The sequence below is a fragment of the Antechinus flavipes genome, chromosome 2 (assembly GCF_016432865.1).
Source record: "Antechinus flavipes isolate AdamAnt ecotype Samford, QLD, Australia chromosome 2, AdamAnt_v2, whole genome shotgun sequence".
NCBI lineage: Eukaryota > Metazoa > Chordata > Mammalia > Dasyuromorphia > Dasyuridae > Antechinus > Antechinus flavipes.
In genome coordinates, this window is record NC_067399.1 from 437,493,924 (window position 1) to 437,516,314 (window position 22,391).

The window sequence follows — 22,391 nt, forward strand, 5'->3', positions numbered from 1 at the left end:
AGCCTGATTCCACATAATTGTGCTATTATCAATTCTACATCTTTTCATCTTCTCCACAAGGACAGCAGAGAAGGATTTGTCAAATGTTGTGCTGAAATCCAGGTATTCAAAGTCTATGACATTTTCCTGATTTACTAGTTCTGCCAAAGAAGGAAATAAAGCTGGTTTGGCATGAGTTGGTCATGGTGAAGCCTGGCTGGCTCTCAGTGAACATTACTTCCCTTTCTAGAGGCTCACAAAATTTGCCATGAATCGAAGTCAAACTTAATGGACTATTTTTGGAAGACTCCACCCAAATTATTTGCTTAAAACTTGAGGAACTGGTGTGGGGGAAGGAAGGAAAAGCACTGGTTAAGCATCTACTATGTTCAAGGCACTGTGCTTTACAAGCATTATCTCATTTAATCCTTACAATAACACTGTGAAGTAGGAGAAGGGTCAAATAACTAGAATCTGAGGCTGTATCTGAGCTCAGGTTTCCTGATTCAAGGCCCAGAGTTCTATCCATTGCACCATCTGTTCAGAGATCTCTATCCACTGTATTACCTATAGGCGTCAGAGATCTGCTTTTTTCAGTATTATACTTTTACTAATTTCCATAATTTGTAAAAGAAAACTCAGCAATTGGTCCTTTTAGTGTCCTAGAATATAGGTTAATACAAGAGATTTGAGGAACTGAGAGCATCAAGTTCTCTTTTAACATCATATCACTTATCTTGGGTTTTAATTCACAAAATCAGAATTTTAGAATTTCTGTGTTGGGGGGAACAGCTGCTTGAACCCTTTGAGGGAAAATGAATCTCCTAAAGCAGCTAATTCTACTTTTGGATAATTCCAATCAATTATTTATTTTATTTTTCATTATCTCCCCATTTATTTATTTATATACCACACACACACACACACACACACACACACACACACATATCTATATGAAATATATAATATTTATTTATTTTATTATCTCCCTGTTATGTGTCAGGCACTGTGCTTAGTTCTGGGAACACACACAAAAAGACAAAAGATGGCATCTTCCCTCAAGAAGCTTACAATCTAATTGACTCTACTTGTTCTGAAATTTTTTTATTCCATTAAATTTAAATTTGCCTTTCTTCAATTTCTACCCATTGTTGCTGGTTCTGTCCTCTGGAGCCAATTCTTTGTTAACCATTTTTGTTCCATCTTTTCCAGTCTGAAAAGAATTCTCCTTGACAGGGAAAACAAGCAGAATAAGATCTGAGAAATTCTGCCTTCTTCCCTTTGTTATTATGATTCTACCCACTTCTTAGTCCTTCTTTATAATCCAATAGATTTAAAATGGCTTTTTCATTATTTTCCACTGGCACCTTCATTTGAAGAATTAAATGATCATTGAGGCAAGTCAAGAAATCACCAGTTACCATATTTTTGACAGAGAAAATTTCATGAGATGACCAGATAGTTGAATTAAGTTGCCATCATTACTATTTGTGTGTGTTCATATATTTGTAAATATACATATACTTATATATATATGTACACACATATACATTTACACACATTTTTATGTACATATACATATAAGCATGTATTAAACATACACACACATAATCATTGCTATATTGTGCCTCCATGCCAAGTTTGTGATCCTAAATTAACTATTTCCCCCTTCTATCCAAGTTGTCTATAATCTACACCAGCAACAATATCACTTTGATTTTTACTTCAACTGATGTTTATTCAAATGTTCTCTACCAGTCTTCTTCCAATTCCTAGATTTCCTTACAAGAGTTTAGCTTCTTAATGTAAAGGAGGGTATTTCCGACCTTGAAATGTAGTTTAATCTGCCCCATTTGCCTCTAGAGATCTTAGTTCCTTGAGGGAAGAAGAGGAGATTGTGATATTAGCCCTGACACCCCATGTAAAATTTTGAAGAGAGAGCAATAGCCAGGCAGTTTCTCCTGTGTTTGCGTTTGGACCTTCTTTGGCCTGAGGAATCATTAAGCATCCATCCTTCCCAATGAGTGGGCCTTCAAGACAGATCAGTGTTTGAGCTCATGGTTCTCAAGGGGAAAAGGTTGGACACTAGAGATGCTCCCACAGGTACATCCTGACTTTTGGATTAAGGAGTGAATGCAAGTAGCTCCTTCTATACCTGAGCTGATACAGTTTAGAGGTGAGTGAACCAAACCAATTTCAGTAAGAGTGAAAGGGGTCTCATGGACTTCTTGTGGGTTAAGACTGTCTTCCCACACTTTGTGCTTTACCTAGGATCTGGGATGTTTACGGTCAGATACAAATTCTGACAGTCCTGGATCCCAGATTTTGGCTGGGGAGAAAATACATACCAAACTTAACAGGAATTTTCCTATCTAGGAAATGATTGGACTTGTGATCAAGTGGAATGTTTAAACTATATTACATATGAGTTTAAACATACATTACGCTTCTGTTTTTGCTATCCTTTTTCCCCCTAACCCAATTAAATGGTTTACTAAGTTAATGACAAAGCTAACTCACATACCACTCTATGAAGAAAGAGGAATGACCAGTGGATATAAAGGCATAAGCCTAGAGGCTGAATAAATTTTACTCTTTGACAGATACACTAAAATTCTTTTTTCCCTACTTAGCCTTAATCACTGAATAGGCAGTTACCTCAGTCAAATTGAGATTTGTTAAAGATCTTAGCTTAAAAGGGCCAAGGTCTCCCACTGCAACCAGGGCCATTTTCAATTGTCCTGATCTATATATGGTTCCTTGACCTAGATGACTCTGAAGGGGAAAGTGAGGCTGATGACTCCGTCCTTCCCTCCCTAAAATCCAACTCATTTGTATGCCGTAGCATCACTTCCCTGACACCATGGTCATTTGAGAGAGAAGGACAAACAACCACAAAGTCCGGACAGATATATCAGAGTTCCAGTAGATATCAATGACCACCATAGACCTGGGTTCTAACAGTTTTAGAAGACTTTCCCCCCAAACCATCCTCTCTTCCTGACTTCTCCTAGGCAAGGATACTACCTCCATTCTCCTTGCAACCTTGAGGTCATCCTCAGTTATTCATTCTCACCCTCCTTCCCTTCCCCCCCAATCTGATTGGTTGCCAAGGTACATAGATATTACCTTAGTAACATCTCAAGTTACATGGTCCTGACGCTCTGACACTGCCACCCCCCAAGGGCAGACCCTCATCTCTACACACCTGGAATATTGCAACAGCCTGCTGGTCTTCCCACTGCGTTCCATCCTCCCCTCATCTGCCAAAGTGATCTTCCTAAAGAACATCTCACTGTCACCCCATTCAATAAACTCTAATGACTTCCTATCACTTCCAGAATAAAACCTAATTCTTTATTTACACCCACAATCTTTTATAACCCTTGGGTTATAACCCTTCTCAGTCTCCTCATACTTCACTCACCTTCATGTACTCTGTGACCCAGCGTCTCTGGTCTCGGGACATTTTTTCAGGCTATTCTCCATACCTGGAAGGCTGTCCCTCCCTCCTGACTTTCTTCAAGCTAAAACTCTCCCTTCCACAGGAAGCCTTTCCCAATCCCCCTTGTTCTAGTGCCTTTCCTGTTGATTGTCTCCAATTAGTTCTTTTAGATCTTGCTTACACATTTGTTTGTGCATTATCTGCTCCATTAAACTATGAGCTCCTTCAGGGCGCTTTATATCCTAGCACAGTGCCAGGTGCTTAGTCTAAGAACTAAGGCTAAAACAACGGATTGTACACTCTCACAGCACCACCTCATGATTTATAAAAGGGAATTCATGACAGTTTTCTCTTTTTTCCTTTCTAGACCTTAAACATTTTTTTTTGGTGAGTCTATTTGGAACAGCTTAAGGTTATTCCTGATTAACTAAACTTGTTTTTTGTTCTTTGTTTTATGTTGCTTTTAGATTTCATGGAGAGTTTGAAATTCTGTTGTTCCCACGAGAGATTTCATTCCTTAATAGAACAGCTACATTTTTTTTTTTTTTGCCTCTAATGTTAAGCCATTGCTGTGTTACTACTGTGTGAATAATTATTCCCATCTATCACATTGTTGCGTGTGATTTGGGCAGAGAGACCAGCAGAATGGATGCAGCACATTTAGAACACTGGCATAAAGTAGTGGGTTTGGAGCCTCAGAAGGAACCCCCAGTTTAGGGTTACCCTATTCACACTGATGATAAGGGCCCTGAAAGCAGCATATATAGTGCTGTGAAGAACTTGTGGGAATGCGGAATATTTCTTAAGGGTTTAGGGAAGGAGACAAAGCAGCATCTATGTAGTGCAAATTAGTGGAATACTAAATCCAGCATCCCTGGAGAGAGGAGTTGTTGGAAATACCTAGAAACCTATCACTAGAGCTTCCATTAGGATAAGAAGTTGCTTAAAAGTCTGAAACCTCCTGGGAAATGAAGGATTGCCTATAGATAGACACTCATGCCTTTAGGGGAGAAAGGAGAGACTAACACCTATACTCACAGCAGCAAGAAATGGAGATTAGACTATATTCTTACTGACTCACTCACTGCAATTCACTACTGCCAAGCTGAGAAGCTTCTCAGGGGAAATACCACATCTGTCTGGGGAGGAATCATTCCAGCCCTGAGGAAGCTAAGCTTCAACACTATAGCATGTGCTGCGGGCCAAGTGGGACAAAACTAGTTTAGAAAATACTTAAAGAGGTCCAAGATGTGAGCTCATACTCAGGCTGGATGGCAGGCCACAATGAGGAATACTTGCAAAGATTAGATAGGCAATGTGGTGGAGCAGTGACCCAGAAAGGAGACTATGTCCAGTGCATTAATAGCTAACAATAGAAAGGATGGGAAAACCCTTTCTGACTTTGTGCTACTTGTGGACAGGCTTCTTTGGAAGCTGGAAGTTAAAGAAGATGAAGAGATGGATGTTCTGTCTCAAGGGAGCCAGGTTTGCTGGGTGAGAATCTGTGAGTGCACCCAGCTTGCCCTGACGGGAAAGAAAGTAGATTGCATGTGACCAGTGGCTGCAGAGATCACAAGGATTTGGGGAGAAGCCAGAGAATAAGAAGGAGGACTGCAACAAAGAAAAATGCCTTCAACCGGCTCCAAAACAACCTTTCATCCACAGGCCATGGATGCCAGCAGTCTTTCATCCTATCACCCCTTTTCCAGATTCCAAGGCAGAAGTACATAGAAAGTCTGCTGATACATAGACTGATGAATAAAACGGCTGTTCTGGAAGGATAAAGAGTAGATTCATGGCAGCCTGAATGAAACTAGACCCCTTACACCAGGACTGAAGTCAGGGAGAGCTTTACTATTCAATGGAGTCTAACCCACATAGAAAGAAATCTTTGCCCACAGCACATAAAACCATAAATTTGCACTATCTAGGACACGTATTTTTATTTATTTTATTAAAAACTTTTCCATTACATTTTAATCTGATTCTGTACTGAAACTATTTTGGGCCTCCTGAGGGCCTGTGAGTTTGATATCTCTGGTCCAGCTGGACATGGGCATGTTGAATACACACAAGAAGCAAATGGAGCTTTAATAGAAGCTAATGAAATGGCAATGAGGTTGGGAACAGGGTGCTACCCAGATCCTAAAGGAACTGAAAAGTGCTCCCCCTACAACCATCTCAGGCTCCCACCTGGATGGAATACTAGACTTCATAATTTGAACTCAATATCCATTAGATGTGGGACCATGAGCAAAGTTACTTAATCTCTAATATCTCCTATTGTATAATGAGAGGGAGTCTCAGTGACCTCTAAGACCCCTTTCAGTTCTAAATTATGATTCTATGACTTAATTGACCTGCTGAACATCCCTGAAGTATCAACATTAATCAAGACCAATTATTGCATATTCAAAATATTAACAAATTAATGCAGGCAATGAGTTGGGTCACAATCCATGGCAGCGCAGCCAAAGGAATTTGAGTTTGGTGATTCTTCAGTGCCTGAGGAACAGGAGGATCGTTTAAGGAAGAAACAGCATGGTGGGTTCTCACTGCAGGAGCAGGATGTGGTGTATGATCATGGAGCACACAACCCAACCCACTAGTTCAAGAACCATCTCAGGAGGTTGCCCTCTATGAGACAGAAAACCATAAAAAAGCATCTGACCCTGTTGTTTAAGTTAGTCAACAGCTTCATCAGAGTGCCCTGCAGTTCATATGTCTCCTCACAATTCTGGGACAGAAGAAGACTAGAGAGATCCAGATATGTGTGGACTCCTGGACTTTTGAATGAGAAGAGTAGACCAGTGTACCATGCTACAAATTTAAAAGCCCTGGACTGTTTGCCAGGTGCCACTGGTCTCAGCCCTGTGCAGAGGATATATTATTAGCATCTCAGTGGTAGAAAAAGATGCCCTTTATAAGCCTAACAAGAATCTACTAATTTGTGCATATGTCCCCAAGAATCTTTGGGTCAGCTACTACTTTTCAATAGCTTATGAAGAACACAGTTGGAAATATGACCTATCTAAAGATATTATAACAATATTATAAAAATTTGGTTATTATAAAAAAAGGTATAGAAGCATAGAAAAATTGTTTTAACAGAAGTCTCGGTGGAGCTGTCACTTAGCATTTCTAGTAGCTACGTATGAGCTACAAAAATGATGTGAAATAGACTTAACTCCATATCTGCTGATATTTGGGTGTAGCCACTAGAAATGCTAAGTGACGGCTCCACCGAGACTTCCCCTCAGTTCCCAGCACTCATTTCTTCTCACAAGATGGAGACGACGTACTCCCAATCTAGCTGAAGAAGGCCTCCCATTCTAACTGTGACTTCAGCTCAGAAAAGTTCTGACGAATAGGACACTCAAGTTCCCTTTCATGTACTTTAGCAATGGGACAGAATTAAGAAATCTTGGTGTATCAGATATCAGTCCCATAGAAAGCTTCTCCATAGCAAGGAAGCTTGGATTAAAAACTGGATTTTAAGTTAGGGAGACCTGAGTAGTTGGAATTTTGCTTTTGACACTTGCTAGCTGTGTAACCCTCAACAAATCACTTAACTTCTCAGCCTCAGTTGCCTCACTGGTATAACGGGGATAATAATAGCACCCATCTCCCAGGATTATTATGAGAAACAATGAGATAATCATACATGTAAGTTGTTTTCCAAACTTCAAAGTGTTATATAAATGCCAGCAATTATTATCTACTGAAACAAGATGGAAGATCGAATAACATGTCAGTCAACAGAACAGTTCCAAAAAGTGGTTAGACCCTATGAAAAACCATGATTATCTTCATAAAAACAGAAAAAATCTTTGACAAGGTACAAGATTCATTTATGTTATAAATTCTATTAAGTAGAACCATAGAGAAACCTTTAATATTATATTGCCATATATTATTAAAATGTAATCATATATTTTATATTATATTAATGTTTGTTATATTTGTTATATTGATTTTTATATTATAGGAATAATATAATAATATACTGTTAATATTATAAAATTTATACTATAGGCATAGAGGAACCTTTGTTTAATATTATATTGTCACATTACTAAATGATTATATAGATATTTAAATTACATTAATATTTATTATTATATTTATACATATTTATATCATAGTAATTATATAATAATATATTATTAACACCATAAAATTTATACTATAGGCATAGAGGAATCTTTTAAATATTATACTGTCATATTAATATATAATTATATAGATTTTATATTATAATAATATTTGTTATTATATTTATAACATTAATATTTATATTACATTAATAATATAATATATTATTAACATCATAAAATTTATACTATAGGCATAGAGAAACCTTTGTTTAACATTATATTGTTATATAATATTAATATATAATTACATAGATATTTTATATCACATTAATATTTATTGTTATATTTATAACATTGATATTTATATTATGGTTATAATATAATAATATATTGTTAATATTATAAAATGTATAATATTTTTAAAAGCATCTACCTAAAGCCAAAAGCTAATATTATATATAGTAAGGATGCAACAGAATGCTTTCCAATAAATATGGTTAGTGAAGCAAGGATGGCTATTCTCTTCACTGTTATTTGATATAGTTCTAGAAATGCTGATAACAACAATAAAGGAAGAGGATATAAAGATAGAAAAAGGAAATAAAGTCATTACTAATTGCTTGATAATATGATGGCATATTTGGAAAATCCTTGGGAATCAGTAAAGACACTGAGATAATTACGGCTTCATCAATATTGCAGACTACAATACAAATCCTCAAACATCAACTGCATGTCTATATAATAATTACAAAACTTATTCTAAATAACTATAAAATGAATAAACGATTTGGGGTTTGATTTACCAAAGCACACAAAAGACTTGTATAGATTCAATCAGAAAGTTCTCTTTTAAGAAATAAAGAATAAGAAGGAATATTCAGTGCTCATGGCTAGGTTGTGCCAAAATAATAAAAATGACACTGCTATCAAAGTCAATTTAAACTTTTACTACTGTATCAATGAAACTATTAAGGGGATACTTTATAGAACCTGATAAAATATTAACAAAATTCCATTTGGAAAAAAAAAAAACTAAACTCTCAAGGGAAACAAGGAAAAGAGGTGGGGATGATAAGGGAATAGTAGTTCTAGATTATATTATGAAGCAGCTGTCATCAAAACTGTCTCATATTAGCTAAAAAATAAAGAATTAGATTAATGGAACAAACTAGGCCAGGGAGAATCAGAAACAGTTGAACTCAATAACTTAGTTTTCAATAAAGAAGCCCTGGGGAAAGATCCATCACTAGTGCCCTATTGCCCAACTGAGAAAGTGAGTTAGCAGGAAGATGAGTGATGAAGAAGCTACAGAAATAGTCAGCGTGGGCCATCTACATGCTCAGGATAGAGACGGAAGGACAACAAGTCTGAGGATACCTGTGGGCCCTACAAGTCAAGGCCACAGTGGAAGTGCCAGGGCTGCTGGGCTAGTGACCAAGCTAATTAATGATACTTTAAGAGCAATAGTGGGGAAGTGGTTCCTTTGTAGACAGAGAGCAAGTAACGTATAACTTTGATGGGTTATTTGTTATGCAGTATGCTTTGAATGCCATATTCTATTCTTAATAAACAAAGCTAGTGCTGGAAGACTCTTGTTACATGGACCTTTATTACTTCTGCATCTGACCTCTGTGACATATATTAATTGCACACAACCCTGTGTGGGATATTTTGTGTTATATATTTTATTACTTTTGTTTTTCACCTACTGATTATGGAATTATCATAAACCTTCTTTTTAATATGTACTCATGCTTGCTGCGTCCAATTCTGATGGGTTAAAGGGAAGAGACCTGCATAAATATTATACAGTGTATTTGTGATAATTACTTGTTTCTATGTCATAGCAAATTGATAGATGTTTATAATGTAGGCAGTTGAAAGATCTTTATAATGTATGATTACAGGTGTCTCAAATGTACTTCTTGGAATCTGTAGAAACCACAACTTTTTTCACTGGAAACAGGCAAAAGAATATAACAGAAGGCAAATTAGCCCTTTGTCAGGCCACTGTCCATTAAACTGTAAGCTCCTTGAGTTCAGGGACATCTTTTGCCTTTCTTTGTATCCCGAGCACTTAGCACGGGGTCTGGCACACAGTGGCTGCTTAAAAAGTTCTTATTGACCGACTGACATCCTGACATGGTTTCATTTGCTTAATTTGCCTTCTATCTATAAACAAGGCGGATGAATGATGGGGATAGTGAGTGAGAATCACACATGAACTTTTGAAAGGGAAGAGAAGAAAGACATGGGTTACTACATTGGACCCCACTTCCCACCTCCAAGTCGAGGGAGATTCTCCTGGTCCTGGTAGCTTTGGATGCCTTTGAACACCAGCACTTCCTAATGAAGGCAGGCTTCAAGGATAGTTCAAGTAGCAGACTTGAAGAGTTAAAGAAAGTATGGCAGCTGGATGCGCCGAGCTGAGTTCAAATCCAAGCTCTGACTAATTACCCTACCTATGTGATCCTAGGCAATTCACTTACCTCAATTGCCTCACAGAAAAAAAAAAATATGGATGAAATCACAGGACCCAAGTTCAAATCTGGTTCTGCTGTTTCCTAACTGGATGAGTGCGCAAGCTACTCAAACCCCAGGTTCCTCAGCTATAAAATGAGGAGGAGGGGAGAGTTGACTGGGTGACTTCTAGGGCCCTTTCCTTCCAGTTCTAGGTCAATGGCTCTTTGGGTAGAGACCGAGACAGACAGAATAAGAAAGGGTCTGCTTGCTAACATAGGTTTTCCTTGGCATTGGGGAAAGGCTTAAATAGCCTTTCATATGCTTGAGTGAGTATTACAGAGGCAAATGGCCTAGCAGAAAGGAAAAGGGGTCCTCTAGATCTCAAGCTTCTGCACTTATAATGAATTAGGACTCACAAAATGAATCGTAGCTGTCTCCCCACACCATGTGTGCATCTGGGAGCTGAGACAATTATGGCCAGATACTCTTTCTGTACTTAAGAGATGAAGACTTGGGCTGGGGAAGAAAAAGGTGCTAAACTGAATTTTCTGCCAGAGGGAGCTGGATATGGGATTGAAAGGAATGTTTTTGTTGTTATCATTCATTCAGGATAGCCGTGTCTGACTTTCTCTGACTCTATGTTGGAGTTTTCTTGGCAACTGAAACGGTTTACCATTTCCTTTTCCAGATAAGGAACTGAGACAAGAGAGAATTATGTGACTTACTCAGTGTCACACAGTTTAATGTCTGAGGTCAGATGTGAACTTAAATGCAATGTATATGCTGTCTATGTTTTAAGTGATTAAATTCTGTTTTTATTGGTTTTTTTTTCTATTCAATTAAAGCTGCCTACTAAATTAATGAATCTTTGTGAATAAAGGCAGGAGAAGTGACCAGTGTGAAAAAGCAAGAGCTGAGAGATTCATTTCTCAATGTTAAGAACTTGGGAAAGGGAGTTCACAGAGGGAAGTGTCAATAGTTAAAGACAGTCTGAACAAAAATGGCTCCTTCTGACGGCTTTGGAGGATTAGGAAACTGGCTCTTTATTTCTATGGCACTGCTAATAATACTCTAAACTTATATTTTCTCTTCCATTTGAATCAGATATACCCTTACAGGCTATATTCCAGTCACAAAAACCACCCAACAAGTTTCAATGATAATAAAAGATTCAATTTGCTTCCTTGTATGAATTTTTCTAGTTCATCATATTTATCATCTATAGTTTTCCCATAGACATCAAAGAGCATACAGATGTTTTAGTGCTAATTTCTTTCTTAGATAACATGACACTATGTTATACTGGCTACAATATAGCTTGACAGATAATATGTAAATATATTTGTATATATATAATTTTCAAAACAAAAATGGCTCCTTCTGAGGGCTTTGGAGGACCAGGAAGCTGGCTCTATTTCTATGGCACTGCTAATATTTTAATAATAATAATAATCTATTTTTGTCTTATATTTTCTGTTCCATTTGAATCAGATATACCTTTACAGGATAGACTGCAGTCACAAAAACCATCCAACTAAGTTTCAATGATAACTAAAAGATTCAATTTGCCTCCTTGTATGAATTTTTCTAGTTCACCATATTTATCATCTATAATTTTCCCATAGATATCAAAGACCCAACAGATATTTTAGTATTAACTTCATTCTTAAATAACATGACACTATGTTGTACTGGCTACAATAGAGCTTGGCAGATAATATGTAAATATATATGCATATATTCTATGTTTGTATATATATAATTTTCAAAACAAAAATGGCTCCTTCTGAGGGCTTTGGAGGACCAGGAAACTGGCTCTATTTCTATGGAACTGCTGATATTCATAATAATAATGCTCTACTTTTATATTTTCTGTTCCATTTGAATCAGATATACCCTTATAGGACATATTACCATCACAAAAACCATCCAACCAAGTTTCAATGATACCTAAAAGATTCAATTTGCTTCCTTGTATGAATTTTTCTAGTTCACCATATTTATCATCTATAATTTTCCCATAGATATCAAAGACCAGACAAATGTTTTAGTATTAACTTCATTCTTAGATAACATGATGCTATGTTGTACTGGCTACAATATAGCTTGGTAGATAATATGTAAATATATATGCATATATTCTATATTTGTGTGTGTATATATATATATAATTTTCTCTTTCTTCTTTCCATTTTCAGTTTAAAGTTCTCATGCTTAGATTCACAAATTCCAGGCAAATGTTTTACTGATTTCATTAGAAATACACCAATCATGATCAAAGGTCCATCATTGCTAATGGTGAAACCCATGGTCAAAATCTAGATTTTTATCCTCAGATATCATTTTCTCAACTAGCCTTTTCATTTCCCAAACTGACCCTCCCTTGAAGCCCCCCACATCAACTTGACAGCTGTGATGAAAATACCACCATTACACTCTAAGGCATTCTATTTTTTTTTTTTTTTTACCTAGGACTTCATAATTCTGAAGGTGAACAAATGTATCTATTCATTTAAGCTAAAAACACACATCCAGCCAGTACAATCTCACAATGCTCTCAGTCATAGATGTTTATGCTCATGTGCCACCATGTCAAACTGATGAAAATTAATGACAGGCAGGACATAGAAAGTGCCATTTAATATTTTTAGCAGATGAGGACAATAGAAGGCAGGTTTTAAATCTGAAGTAAGCCAGTAGAACAGCATGAAATAAATAAATCTTGGCGTGTTCTTCAACTGTTTGACTTTCTATGAAAAAACTAGTTTTTCATGTGAGATTAGTTCTGTTAAAAAATTTAAATTGTGTTCTTTCAAATTACTTCCATTCATTCTGCAAATTTCATGTACTTATTTACATGTTGTTTCCCCCATTAGAATGTGAGCTGATTAAGGATAGGGACTGTTTTGCCTTTCTTTGTACCCCAGCATTTACCACAATGTCTGACACAAAGTAAGCACTTAAAAAAATGCTTATTGACTGACTTATTAAAACCATCCCTATAGGAGCTAGATTGCCAAAGACTAGGTGAGAGAAACAAGTTTTTAAAAGAAGCTAGGGATGAGGGGTAGGATGTGGGAAAGATCCAGAACCAAGCACAGTTTTATAAAAAATAATTCTATCTCTTCCTCCAATCCACAATAAAGTGATGATAGGGAAAGGGAACAAGTATTTTAAGCACCTACTGTATGCCAGGCATTGTGCTAGAAACTTTATAAGTATCTCACTTGATTTCCAACAGCCCTGGAAGCCTTATCCCCATTTGAGGAAAGTGAGAAAGGTAAGTTAAGGAACTTGCCTGGGGTCCCATAACTTGCTGGCTCCAGGTCCAGTGCTCTCTTCATTGTGCTACCTGGCTCTGCAGCACTGTTTCATTACGGTTTCCCAACAGATAAATCTACTTGTAGATATTCATGATAAATATTCTCATCTACAGACTGACAGTCCAGACACACTTGCCACCATTCCTGCACAAAACAGGTACCATACCAGGCTGGCTGCTCCATTCCTCACTTTCGGGGGTATCAGCGGTGGGCTCAGGCCCCAGGCTCTTGCGCTCCTCTTGTTTCTCCTATGGAAAATAAGCCTCTTCCCAGTTTCTAGGAAAGGGTCTCTGACCCAAGTGAAATTTGTCAGAGCCCCTGGATGATCTTTCATACACACACCACCAAAGAGCTTGGGGCCAGTGGGCAGCCACAGAGGGGGAAACTGAGGCCTTAAACAGATCCAGTGTGCCAGGCTCAGGCCAGGCTGCCAGCTGCTACCGTGGGAGCTTTTTCTCTTTATTCCTCCCCTGTTCCCCATGGCTGTTCCTGTAACCCACCCCACCCTGTCCCTCCGGCTCTTAGACCCCCAAACCAGGGCAGGATCTCCAATGACATCCTCTTCTCTCCCCTTCAGGATGGAGCTACGTCACTCAGGAGCCACTACTCCCCAGGCAGACTTTGCTGCTGCTTGTTACTTAGGTGAGCCCAAGGACTCAGAGGGTGTCCACCCGCAGCTTACCGAGTCAGGCTATCAGCTTCTTGACAACAGGAGTGGGTCTAGTCCAATTGTCTCCCCCCAGCCCACGGCCCCACACATAGCGAGGATGCTAATAAGCATCTTAATAAGCAGATGAAGGCCTCCCAACCCTGCCCGGGCCACCACCCTCCGGCAGGCTTCCTCCTTCCAGACTTTTCTCCCTACCAGAGGTTCGGGCTCAGACTCCTCCTCGGAGGGGCTCTGGTACTCCTTCCTTTTCCTCTTCTTCACAGGCTTCAGGAGCTCGGATGTGTTGTTGCTGCCCACCGAGTTCTCCACGATCACAGATCTGAAGGAGGAAAGAAGAAACACAGAGACCTGAGGGAAATGAGGGGCTTCTCTCTCTCCACAGGGCCCACCCCAAGTTTCTCTCCGCTCCACACACAGACACCTGGAGCTGCTTTCCTGCCCACCTCAACCAATCACATTCAGAATCCAATGAACTGAATGTCAACATGAATAAAGGAATAGACAAACATTCATTAAGAAATTACTATGTGCTAAGCTCTGGGTTGCAGACACTTTGTAGACTCTCCCTGCCTTTAAGAAGTTTATGTTCTAATGGACAAGATCACACATATAAGGGGGTACTGGTCAGAGAGGGCCCTGGTTCCCTAAGCACTGAGCGGGGGGCCGTTCCTGACTGGAGACCTGGATGTTTGAAAGGCTCTCTGTGGCCCTGGGAAAGCCTTCCACTCAAAAGGGACTGCAGGCCAAGGGATCCCTTGGATTCCCCAGCCTGAGATGGGGGAGCCCTCCACCTTGCCCCCAGGCCTCCATTCCTCTTACCGTTCTTTGAACTGTCGATGGCACTGCTCGCTGCAGAAACCCCTGATTTGCCCTGTTACATTCTGACGCCCACACATGTGGCAGTGGCCCAAAGTTTCCTCATCTTGGCGCCCCTGAGGGCATTCTACATCAGAAACAAAGGATGTGAAGTGGTTAGGGTCCCATAACTCCCCATTCCTTCTGGGTCCCTGGGACTCTCAACCCCTCCCTACAGGTACTTCTGCTTTCCTCCCTCCTCTAGGGTAAACTTGGAGAGCTCTTCAATTCAATGACCCAACTGCCGCTCTCTGATTGAGGTTCAGAGGTGTCCCAACCCCAATGGATCCCAGGAAAAGAAATCTGAATTGAGTAGTCAGGTCAAGAGTCCAAGTGGGAAGGAGCCCTACAGAAGCCCCCCACTTAGGATCAGACAGCCTCCACCCTCATCTCTGGCCCCAAGGCCCAGCATTCAGACAGGGGAATGGCCTACCCTGCATCTGGGAAGCAGCATCCCCACCAACAATTGGGCCCTGAGAGGCTCTGTCTGGGTCCAAGTTTTCCCGGAGCAGCTCTGGGGAGCTTAACTTGTCTGTGCCCACCACCTTCAGCGTTCCATAGTCACTGATCCGCAGCTGGGGAGAGAAGGGAAAGTCAGCAGGCTCTGACTGGCCTTCTCCGGCCTCCTTGTTCCAGTCCTAATGGGGTAACAGTCCCCCTTCTCCCACCTTCATGCTGGCTGAGGCCTTCATACAAGGAAAGGTCCTGGGGAGATGGGGAGAACGCTCGGAGGGGACCCCCAGGAGAAGAGCAATAAGGACTTCTGTCCAAGTCTAGAGTTCTGAAACTGAGTGGATGGTGGGAAGTGACTGGCAGGTTAGAGAAAGTCCTTGTACATACTTCTCCCCTTCCTCTGGGCCTTTTAGTGGACAAGGAGAGATGTTCTAGCAATCCCCTTATCTTCTTCTAACTTAGGATCATAGTGGCAAGGACCTTGGAAGCCCTCTAATCTAGCCCCCTCTTTTTATAGATGAGGAAATTGAGAACCGGGGGCTTGGGTGACCTGCCCACAATTATACAGGGGTTGTGCCAGCAGAGTAGATTTGAATCCAGCTCCTCTAATTCCCAAGCCAGTTTTCTCTACATTGCCTCTCCCTCAGAAAGGCCTCCAGGCTTCCCCACCACGCCAAGGTGGCTGAGGATACTTTCCTCATATTGACTGACCCGTAGGTTGCTCCCAGGCAGAGAGGCTGCCCCGTCCTTCCACTCAAGCACGCGGACCGTGTTGCCAGCCTGCCCCGAACTGAGCTGGGGGAGAACCGTAGCTGTGACCGGCTCGCTTCCTGGGATCCGCTCTGATCCTCCTGCTCTTGCAGATTCCCTGGGGAACCGTGGGATTTCTAAAGTATTGGTGGGGAGGCTGATGGTTGTGGTGTTGGCTAAGAGAAGAACATAGAGAGAGAGTGAACAAGCTCCAAAGAGCCTTGTCATTCCATAGACGGCTGTCCTAACTCCCAGTTCCTCCAAAACCAACATCTTCCCTCATGTTGGGAGCTGGAGGGAACTATCATATGGGTAGAAACACCATTTATCCCAATCATCTCTTGTCCACTGGACAAAGTCTAGGAAGAAAGGATTCTCCAGACCCGGGCTGGAGTTTCTAGCCAGGATGCTGCTGGGACTCAGGGAGCCCAAAAAGGGAGAATTCAGATCATCCCAGGTCTGGTCCTCAGCTCCCTGGCTCCCCCAGTAGAGATGGGGGGCTCGGAAGCAGAGGCGAGGGAGGATTTCTAGGAGCACTGGGTATATCCCTGGGCATATTCAGGGATGCAAGACAACATAGCTGGAATGGACATGGGTGGCTTCTTGGCTGATTACAGGAGGGTTCTTTCTAAGTCCCACCCTGCTGTGAATTGTTGGAGGATAGAGGAAAGGCAGTGATGGGGCCCCTGGCTGGCTGAGGACTTGGGGCCCAGGGGCACCTGGGATGATGAAGGTGGTGGCTGGCAGGTGGCCAGTGCTGTCGTTGGCAACCAGGTGGACGCTGACCTCCCCAGCAGCAGTGCCCTTCAAGGTCCTCAACATCTCCATCTCCACTCTCCCATCCATGGACCACTGAAGGGTCCCACCGCCACCTACACACAAGCCCCCAACAGAAAAGGACATTAAATCAATGGAAAGCAGGCCCCAGGAGAGGTCTAGCTTCAGGAAATAAGTTTCCCCCAAAATGAGCCTGACTCATCGCTCTTGGCTTTTACGTTTATCACAGCATGTTGAGGTTCAAGAAAAACTTGTTCATTCTGATGATGTCCTGCCCCAAGAAAGCCCTCTGGTCTATGTGCTCTCTAGCTCCCACTTCTATCCAGCCCAGAAATCAGGTGAGGAAGCAAAGGTTCATAGGCACTTTCAAAGTGGTTTAAAGATGTCAGGTCTTGGGAAATAGGGAGAGGGTAGGAATCCCCATCCCCATCTTACAGGATCATAGAAATACTGCTGGAAAGGGCCTTGGAGACCATTTTATCCAACTCCCTCACTTCACAGATGAGAAAACTGAGCCCCAGGGAGACTAAATGATTTGCCCCTAGTCACATAGGTAAAAGACTGGTAGGATTTTATTCTTTTGACTCCAGTCAATGCTCCTTCTTCCATATTAGGAAAAAAGCACTGGATACTCTTTAATGTTCAGGGGTCAATCGAACAGAACAAAGACACTGCAAGGAAGACTTTCTGATATAACTAGATGTGCTTAGAGAACAGAGAATTAGGAGCATGGTGCCCTGCTCCTAATTTTTTAGGAGGGTCACTGAAGAGCTGGAGCAAATCTAAAGAAGAATGGTCAGGATGGGGTAGCATATTTAGGACTGCATGAAGGAATCAGGAATGTTTAGCTGGGAGAGGACCAAACATGAGGGCAGATGTCATCATGGTCTCCAACAGCTCAGGGACAATTAAGACCAAAAGGGATTGGATTTGTTCTAGATGGTCCCAAAGAGCAGACTGTGAACCAGGGAGGAAAGTCACAGGGAAGCCAATGGAATTGGGCTGCCTAATATCACCTGTGTGACCTTGGCAAATGTGGAGGTTGCATTAAATGACCTTCTCCAACTCTAACTTTACAGGACTGTGGCTCTCCATCACTGACAGTTCTCAAGAAGGATCTGGGTGATTGTCAGAGACTTTGTAAAAAAGAGGCAAGACGGCTCTGAGATCTCCTCTAGGTTTAAGATTCCAGCATGGTGAAGTGGATGGAGAACCTGAAAACCAAGAGGATCCTAGCCTCTGGTTGTAAGGCCCTGGTGGAATAACTCATTCTCTTCATGCTTAGGCAATTTCTGAAGGCTGTGTAAGCTGCAGAGAAGGTGCTGACCTGCTTTGGTAGAAGGAATCTCCTCATATGGGAGTTCCTTATACTAAAGCAATCACAAGTTTGACGTTTATGAACCAACCTGCTCAGGACTACAGGTAAAGCAAGATCTTTGAACTCTGAGATCTTCCTTTGACACGTTTCCCTTCCCTACTACTTGCAGAGGTGACTGTATCAACAAGCAATGGGAAGAGAGGGATCAGTCCCTAATTATAACAAAAGATTAGAGCTGCCTTTACTTGGCCTGGGCCAGGTAAGGTCAAGTTCACTGTGCAGGAGCGTCAGAAACAGAAAGCCAAGGAAGCCAACCTTTGACATATGTGATTAAAAAATAACCCTCTATGTTTCAGGCCAATTCCAATAAACTTGTGATGCAGAGAATCCTCTGCAGCCAGAGGACCATAGGAAAATGTGGATCACATAGTATTTTCATCTTTTTTTTGTTTGCTTGCTTGTTTTTTCTTTCTCATTTTTTCTTCTTTTTGATATGATTTTTCTTATGCAGCATGATAAATGTGGAAATGTTTAGAAGAATTGTACATGTTTAACATATATTGGATTGCTTGCTTCTAAGGGGGGGGGGAGGAGAGAGAGGGAGAAAAATTTGGAATACAAGGTTTTTCAAGGGTGAATGTTGAAAACTATCTTTGTGTGTAATTTGAAAAATAAAAGGCTATTGTTAAAAAATAACCCTCTTTGTGTGACCCTGGGCAAGTCACTTAACCCCAATTGCCTCAGCAAAAAAAAAAAATGAAATAACAATAATAATAACCATCTAAAGCCCAACAACGCCAATTAACCTGAAATCAAGAGAACTATAAAGGGACTGAATCTTCTTTCCCAAGAAAGGAAAGGCAGATAGAAGGCATAGGGAGAATGCTCTCAGAATAGTGAATAATGGATTCAGGAGACAGGAAAACCTGAATTCAAATGCTATCTCAGTCATGTATTCATTCTCTATGGAATCCTAGGCAATTCACTAAACCTCTTCCAGATTCAGTTTACTTATCTGTAAAATGGGGATGATAATAATAACAACACTTCTTTTCCAGAATCATGATGAATACTGAACAAGATAATATGTGTAGCACACTTTATAAATTGAAAGAGTCTGATTCCTAAGTAGCTCCAGTTCAGCCCTTGGGGGCACAAAGACCCCAGTAATGAAAGCCTACACCTGGCTTTTGAATGTTCTTGATTCTAAGGGAAATCTTTAAGATTCTAAGGGAAGTGGTCACAGCAGCAGCAGCATCCCTGGAGATGAGCCTTATCAGACTCAAGCAGTCACAAATCAGCAGGGACACCGTGTAGGAGAGAACAGGAGAACAATTACCCTCTAGGAGAAAACTTCATTTTTTTAAGTGAATGGATTTTTTTTTTTTTTTTTTAAGGCAGCTAAGTACTGTTAACATGCTAGAAAGGCATTTAAGAATAAACAGCATACGGGGTACCTTGAAAAGTAATTTGCTTTCCCAAATAAGCAGTTTAGATAAAGGTACTATAAATAGATTACCAAGAGACAAAGTAGAATAGTGGAAAGAGGGGCCAGATTTAGAGTGAGAGGACTCGAGTTCAAATCTCACTAAGCCACCAGCTCTGTGTGGGACTTGGGAAATCACTTTCCTTTCCTGAGTCTGTATCCTCACCTACAAAATGATAAAGTTAGACCACATGAACTCTTCCAGGTCTAAATTTATGCTATTCTGATGTGACAGCAACTCCACAAGCATTTATTAAGTGCCTACTATATGTAGCACTGTGCTGCATTCCCAGGAAACAAAGACAGAAACTCCCAGGAGTTTACCCTCTACTGGAGTGAACCAATATGTATAGACAAATCAGTACAACATGTATACGATAATGGGGAGGAGGAAGTTGGGAGGGGAGAGCCCTAATAAGCAGGGTCAGAAAGAACAAGGGTCATCTGCACTGAGCCATGTCCCTTAAATAAAGAAGCTGGGAATGTTCACAGAACATCCAAGAGCATCATCCAAGGGCCAGAGCTTTTCATCCAAGATGAAAGAAATGGCCCTATTTCATCTGGGGAGGAGCAGCCTTTGAGGAACATCCAAGATTATAGTGTCATGAAAGGTATGAGAAGAGAAGAGGAAGCTGTTCACCATATATCTCATGTTCTTCAAGGGAGCACAACATAAATCTGAAAGAGGTAAATTTAGGACAAAGCAAAGGAAGTCTGACCATCCACAGCTGGGAGTCAACATACAGAACAAGTTTTCCCAAGAGGTGAGATAGGCTGTACGATATAATTAGGATTAAATAAATTCACAGAGGACAGATTTTAAGAATGGGAAGCTAGGGACCTTTGGCCATGTTTTTCCCCATTAGGCCAGCATAAAATAAATAAATAAACAGGCCCTGCTCCACCAGATGTCAGGGCTCTGACAGAGAATTCAGGGTTCAGGCATCAGAGGCTTTGTCCCTATGTAGAGATTTTGATGCACCAATTGGGATCTCGGTACTCATTTAAAAATTTTTTTTTATCTTTGACTCAGACCAGTTACAAACTCTTGAAGTAGATGCAATCAGGGAAGGCTTCTAGGAGGAAGTGGTGTCAAAAGAGGCAAAAATTACAAACAGTAGAGATGGGAGTAGAACGGGTCATCCTTAGTTCATGTTACTCCTCTTCTAGGCACACTAAGTAAAGGCTCCCCTTTTCTTTCCCATTTCTTTGCTCCCAGGTCTCTAAATCTATAATGGCTGCTCCCAAACCACTCCAATGCTGGAAATTCTTTTAAATCTCAATTCAAATGCCACCTCCTCTAGGAAACCTTCTCTGGTTCACTGACTCAGTTCTGTTCCGGTACCTCACAAAACATTTTGCTTAAAATGCTTTTATCATATACTATTTGCTGCTATTTTGCTTTCTGATTAATAGTATCATAGACTAAGAGCTGTAAGAAACCCTAGAGGACCTCAACTCTAACCATTTTATATTGGTAGAAATTAAGGTTTGGAGGTTTGGTGACATAATCAAGGTAATAGGGTAAATGGCAGACCTAAGATGTAAATCCAGATTGTCTTAAATACAAATTCAGTGGAGTGGTGTTTTTTTTTTTTTTTCACTGCAACTACATATTTGTCTATTTATCACACATGACTATGGTTTACAGAGTAACAACTTTTTAGGGCCTCAGTTTCTTCATCTGTAAAATGGTGTTGATTGTGAAATATATAATGGGTTTATAAGCCTTAAGGAACTATATGAATATTGTTAATTATTCAATAATCAATTTATTCAATTCAATAATCAAAGATGAGCTCCAAAGGCATAGTTGTGTCCCTGTTTTCTCTAAACTTTGTATTTCCTCCAGAGTCTGTTTAATAAACGTTGAATGACTTGAACTGTCTCCCCCAGTAGGCTGTGGGCACCCACAATGCAGTAGTAGTAGTATCCTAACACACAAGGGGGACCATAGTTCCCAAGATATCCGGGACAATCCAGATTTGAAGAAAAGAAAGTTTACTTTGATCTTACAGAAGAGATATTCACGTGCCAGAATTTGGTTGGGAAAATCCCGTCCCTTTATCTAAAGGACTCCTTTACCTGCGGGACAAAGCCCAGGCCACACAGCTAAGAAAACGGAAAGATGCTTTTTTCTGATAGGGATGGGGAGTAGTGGCCCCTCAAATCTGGCTGTGGACAGGCCCAGTAGCTCTGCTGTTATCGGTCAGTGTGCATCAGGTCCTCTCCTCACGTCCTGCTCCCCACTTCTATCCCTCTCTCCCTGCAAACATCAGGTACCCTTCTCCTCCTGCCCCCATCCCCCCCAAACGGGCGATCGTTGCAAACTTCCCCTCCCGCAGGCTCCGGGGCCTCAGTCAGCACCCGCCAGCTGCGCTCTGCCCAGCGCGCTCTGCAGGGACAGCTCCCGAGCCCGCGCCGGCGCCGCGGGCTCCGCTCCAGGCTCGCCAGCCCTAGCCCACCCGGAGCCGCCGCCCCCGCCCCGCCTTTGCAGCCCTGGTTTAGCAGCCGTTGTCATCCCGAAACCACTTTACTTTTTTTAAAACATCAAAATGGCGGAATTCTTTTTATTCCTGTCCCCCCGACACAGATTTCATTTTCTCTCCCAGGAAAAAAAAATAAAATAAAATCAATGAAAGGAAAAATAAAAAGTAAGTTTGGGAAATGACCCATTTTCCAGAGAAGGAAAATTCTGCCCTCTCCGGCCCCCTCCTTCTCTGCATTAATTAAAACTCTTAATTGGTTGCATTAAATAAAAAACACAACACA

At 40.9% G+C, this 22,391-nt stretch overlaps 1 protein-coding gene across 5 annotated transcripts in view; it reads right to left on the minus strand.

The window, feature by feature from the left end:
• L3MBTL1 (L3MBTL histone methyl-lysine binding protein 1) overlaps positions 1 to 22,391 on the minus strand; it is a 71,463-nt gene that overhangs the window by 48,511 nt on the left and 561 nt on the right. For all 5 annotated transcript variants that reach the window (XR_007950814.1, XM_051979100.1, XM_051979099.1 and 2 more), the window contains exons 2-7: positions 16,758 to 16,910; positions 16,000 to 16,214; positions 15,269 to 15,410; positions 14,800 to 14,923; positions 14,176 to 14,299; positions 13,477 to 13,558 (exon numbers count right to left, since the gene is read on the minus strand). Coding sequence is in view for 4 of the 5 variants with exons in the window: in XM_051979098.1 (XP_051835058.1) it covers positions 13,477 to 13,558; positions 14,176 to 14,299; positions 14,800 to 14,923; positions 15,269 to 15,410; positions 16,000 to 16,214; positions 16,758 to 16,910 (840 nt within the window). In the remaining variant the exon portion in view is untranslated. The remainder of the gene's footprint in view (positions 1 to 13,476; positions 13,559 to 14,175; positions 14,300 to 14,799; positions 14,924 to 15,268; positions 15,411 to 15,999; positions 16,215 to 16,757; positions 16,911 to 22,391) is intronic.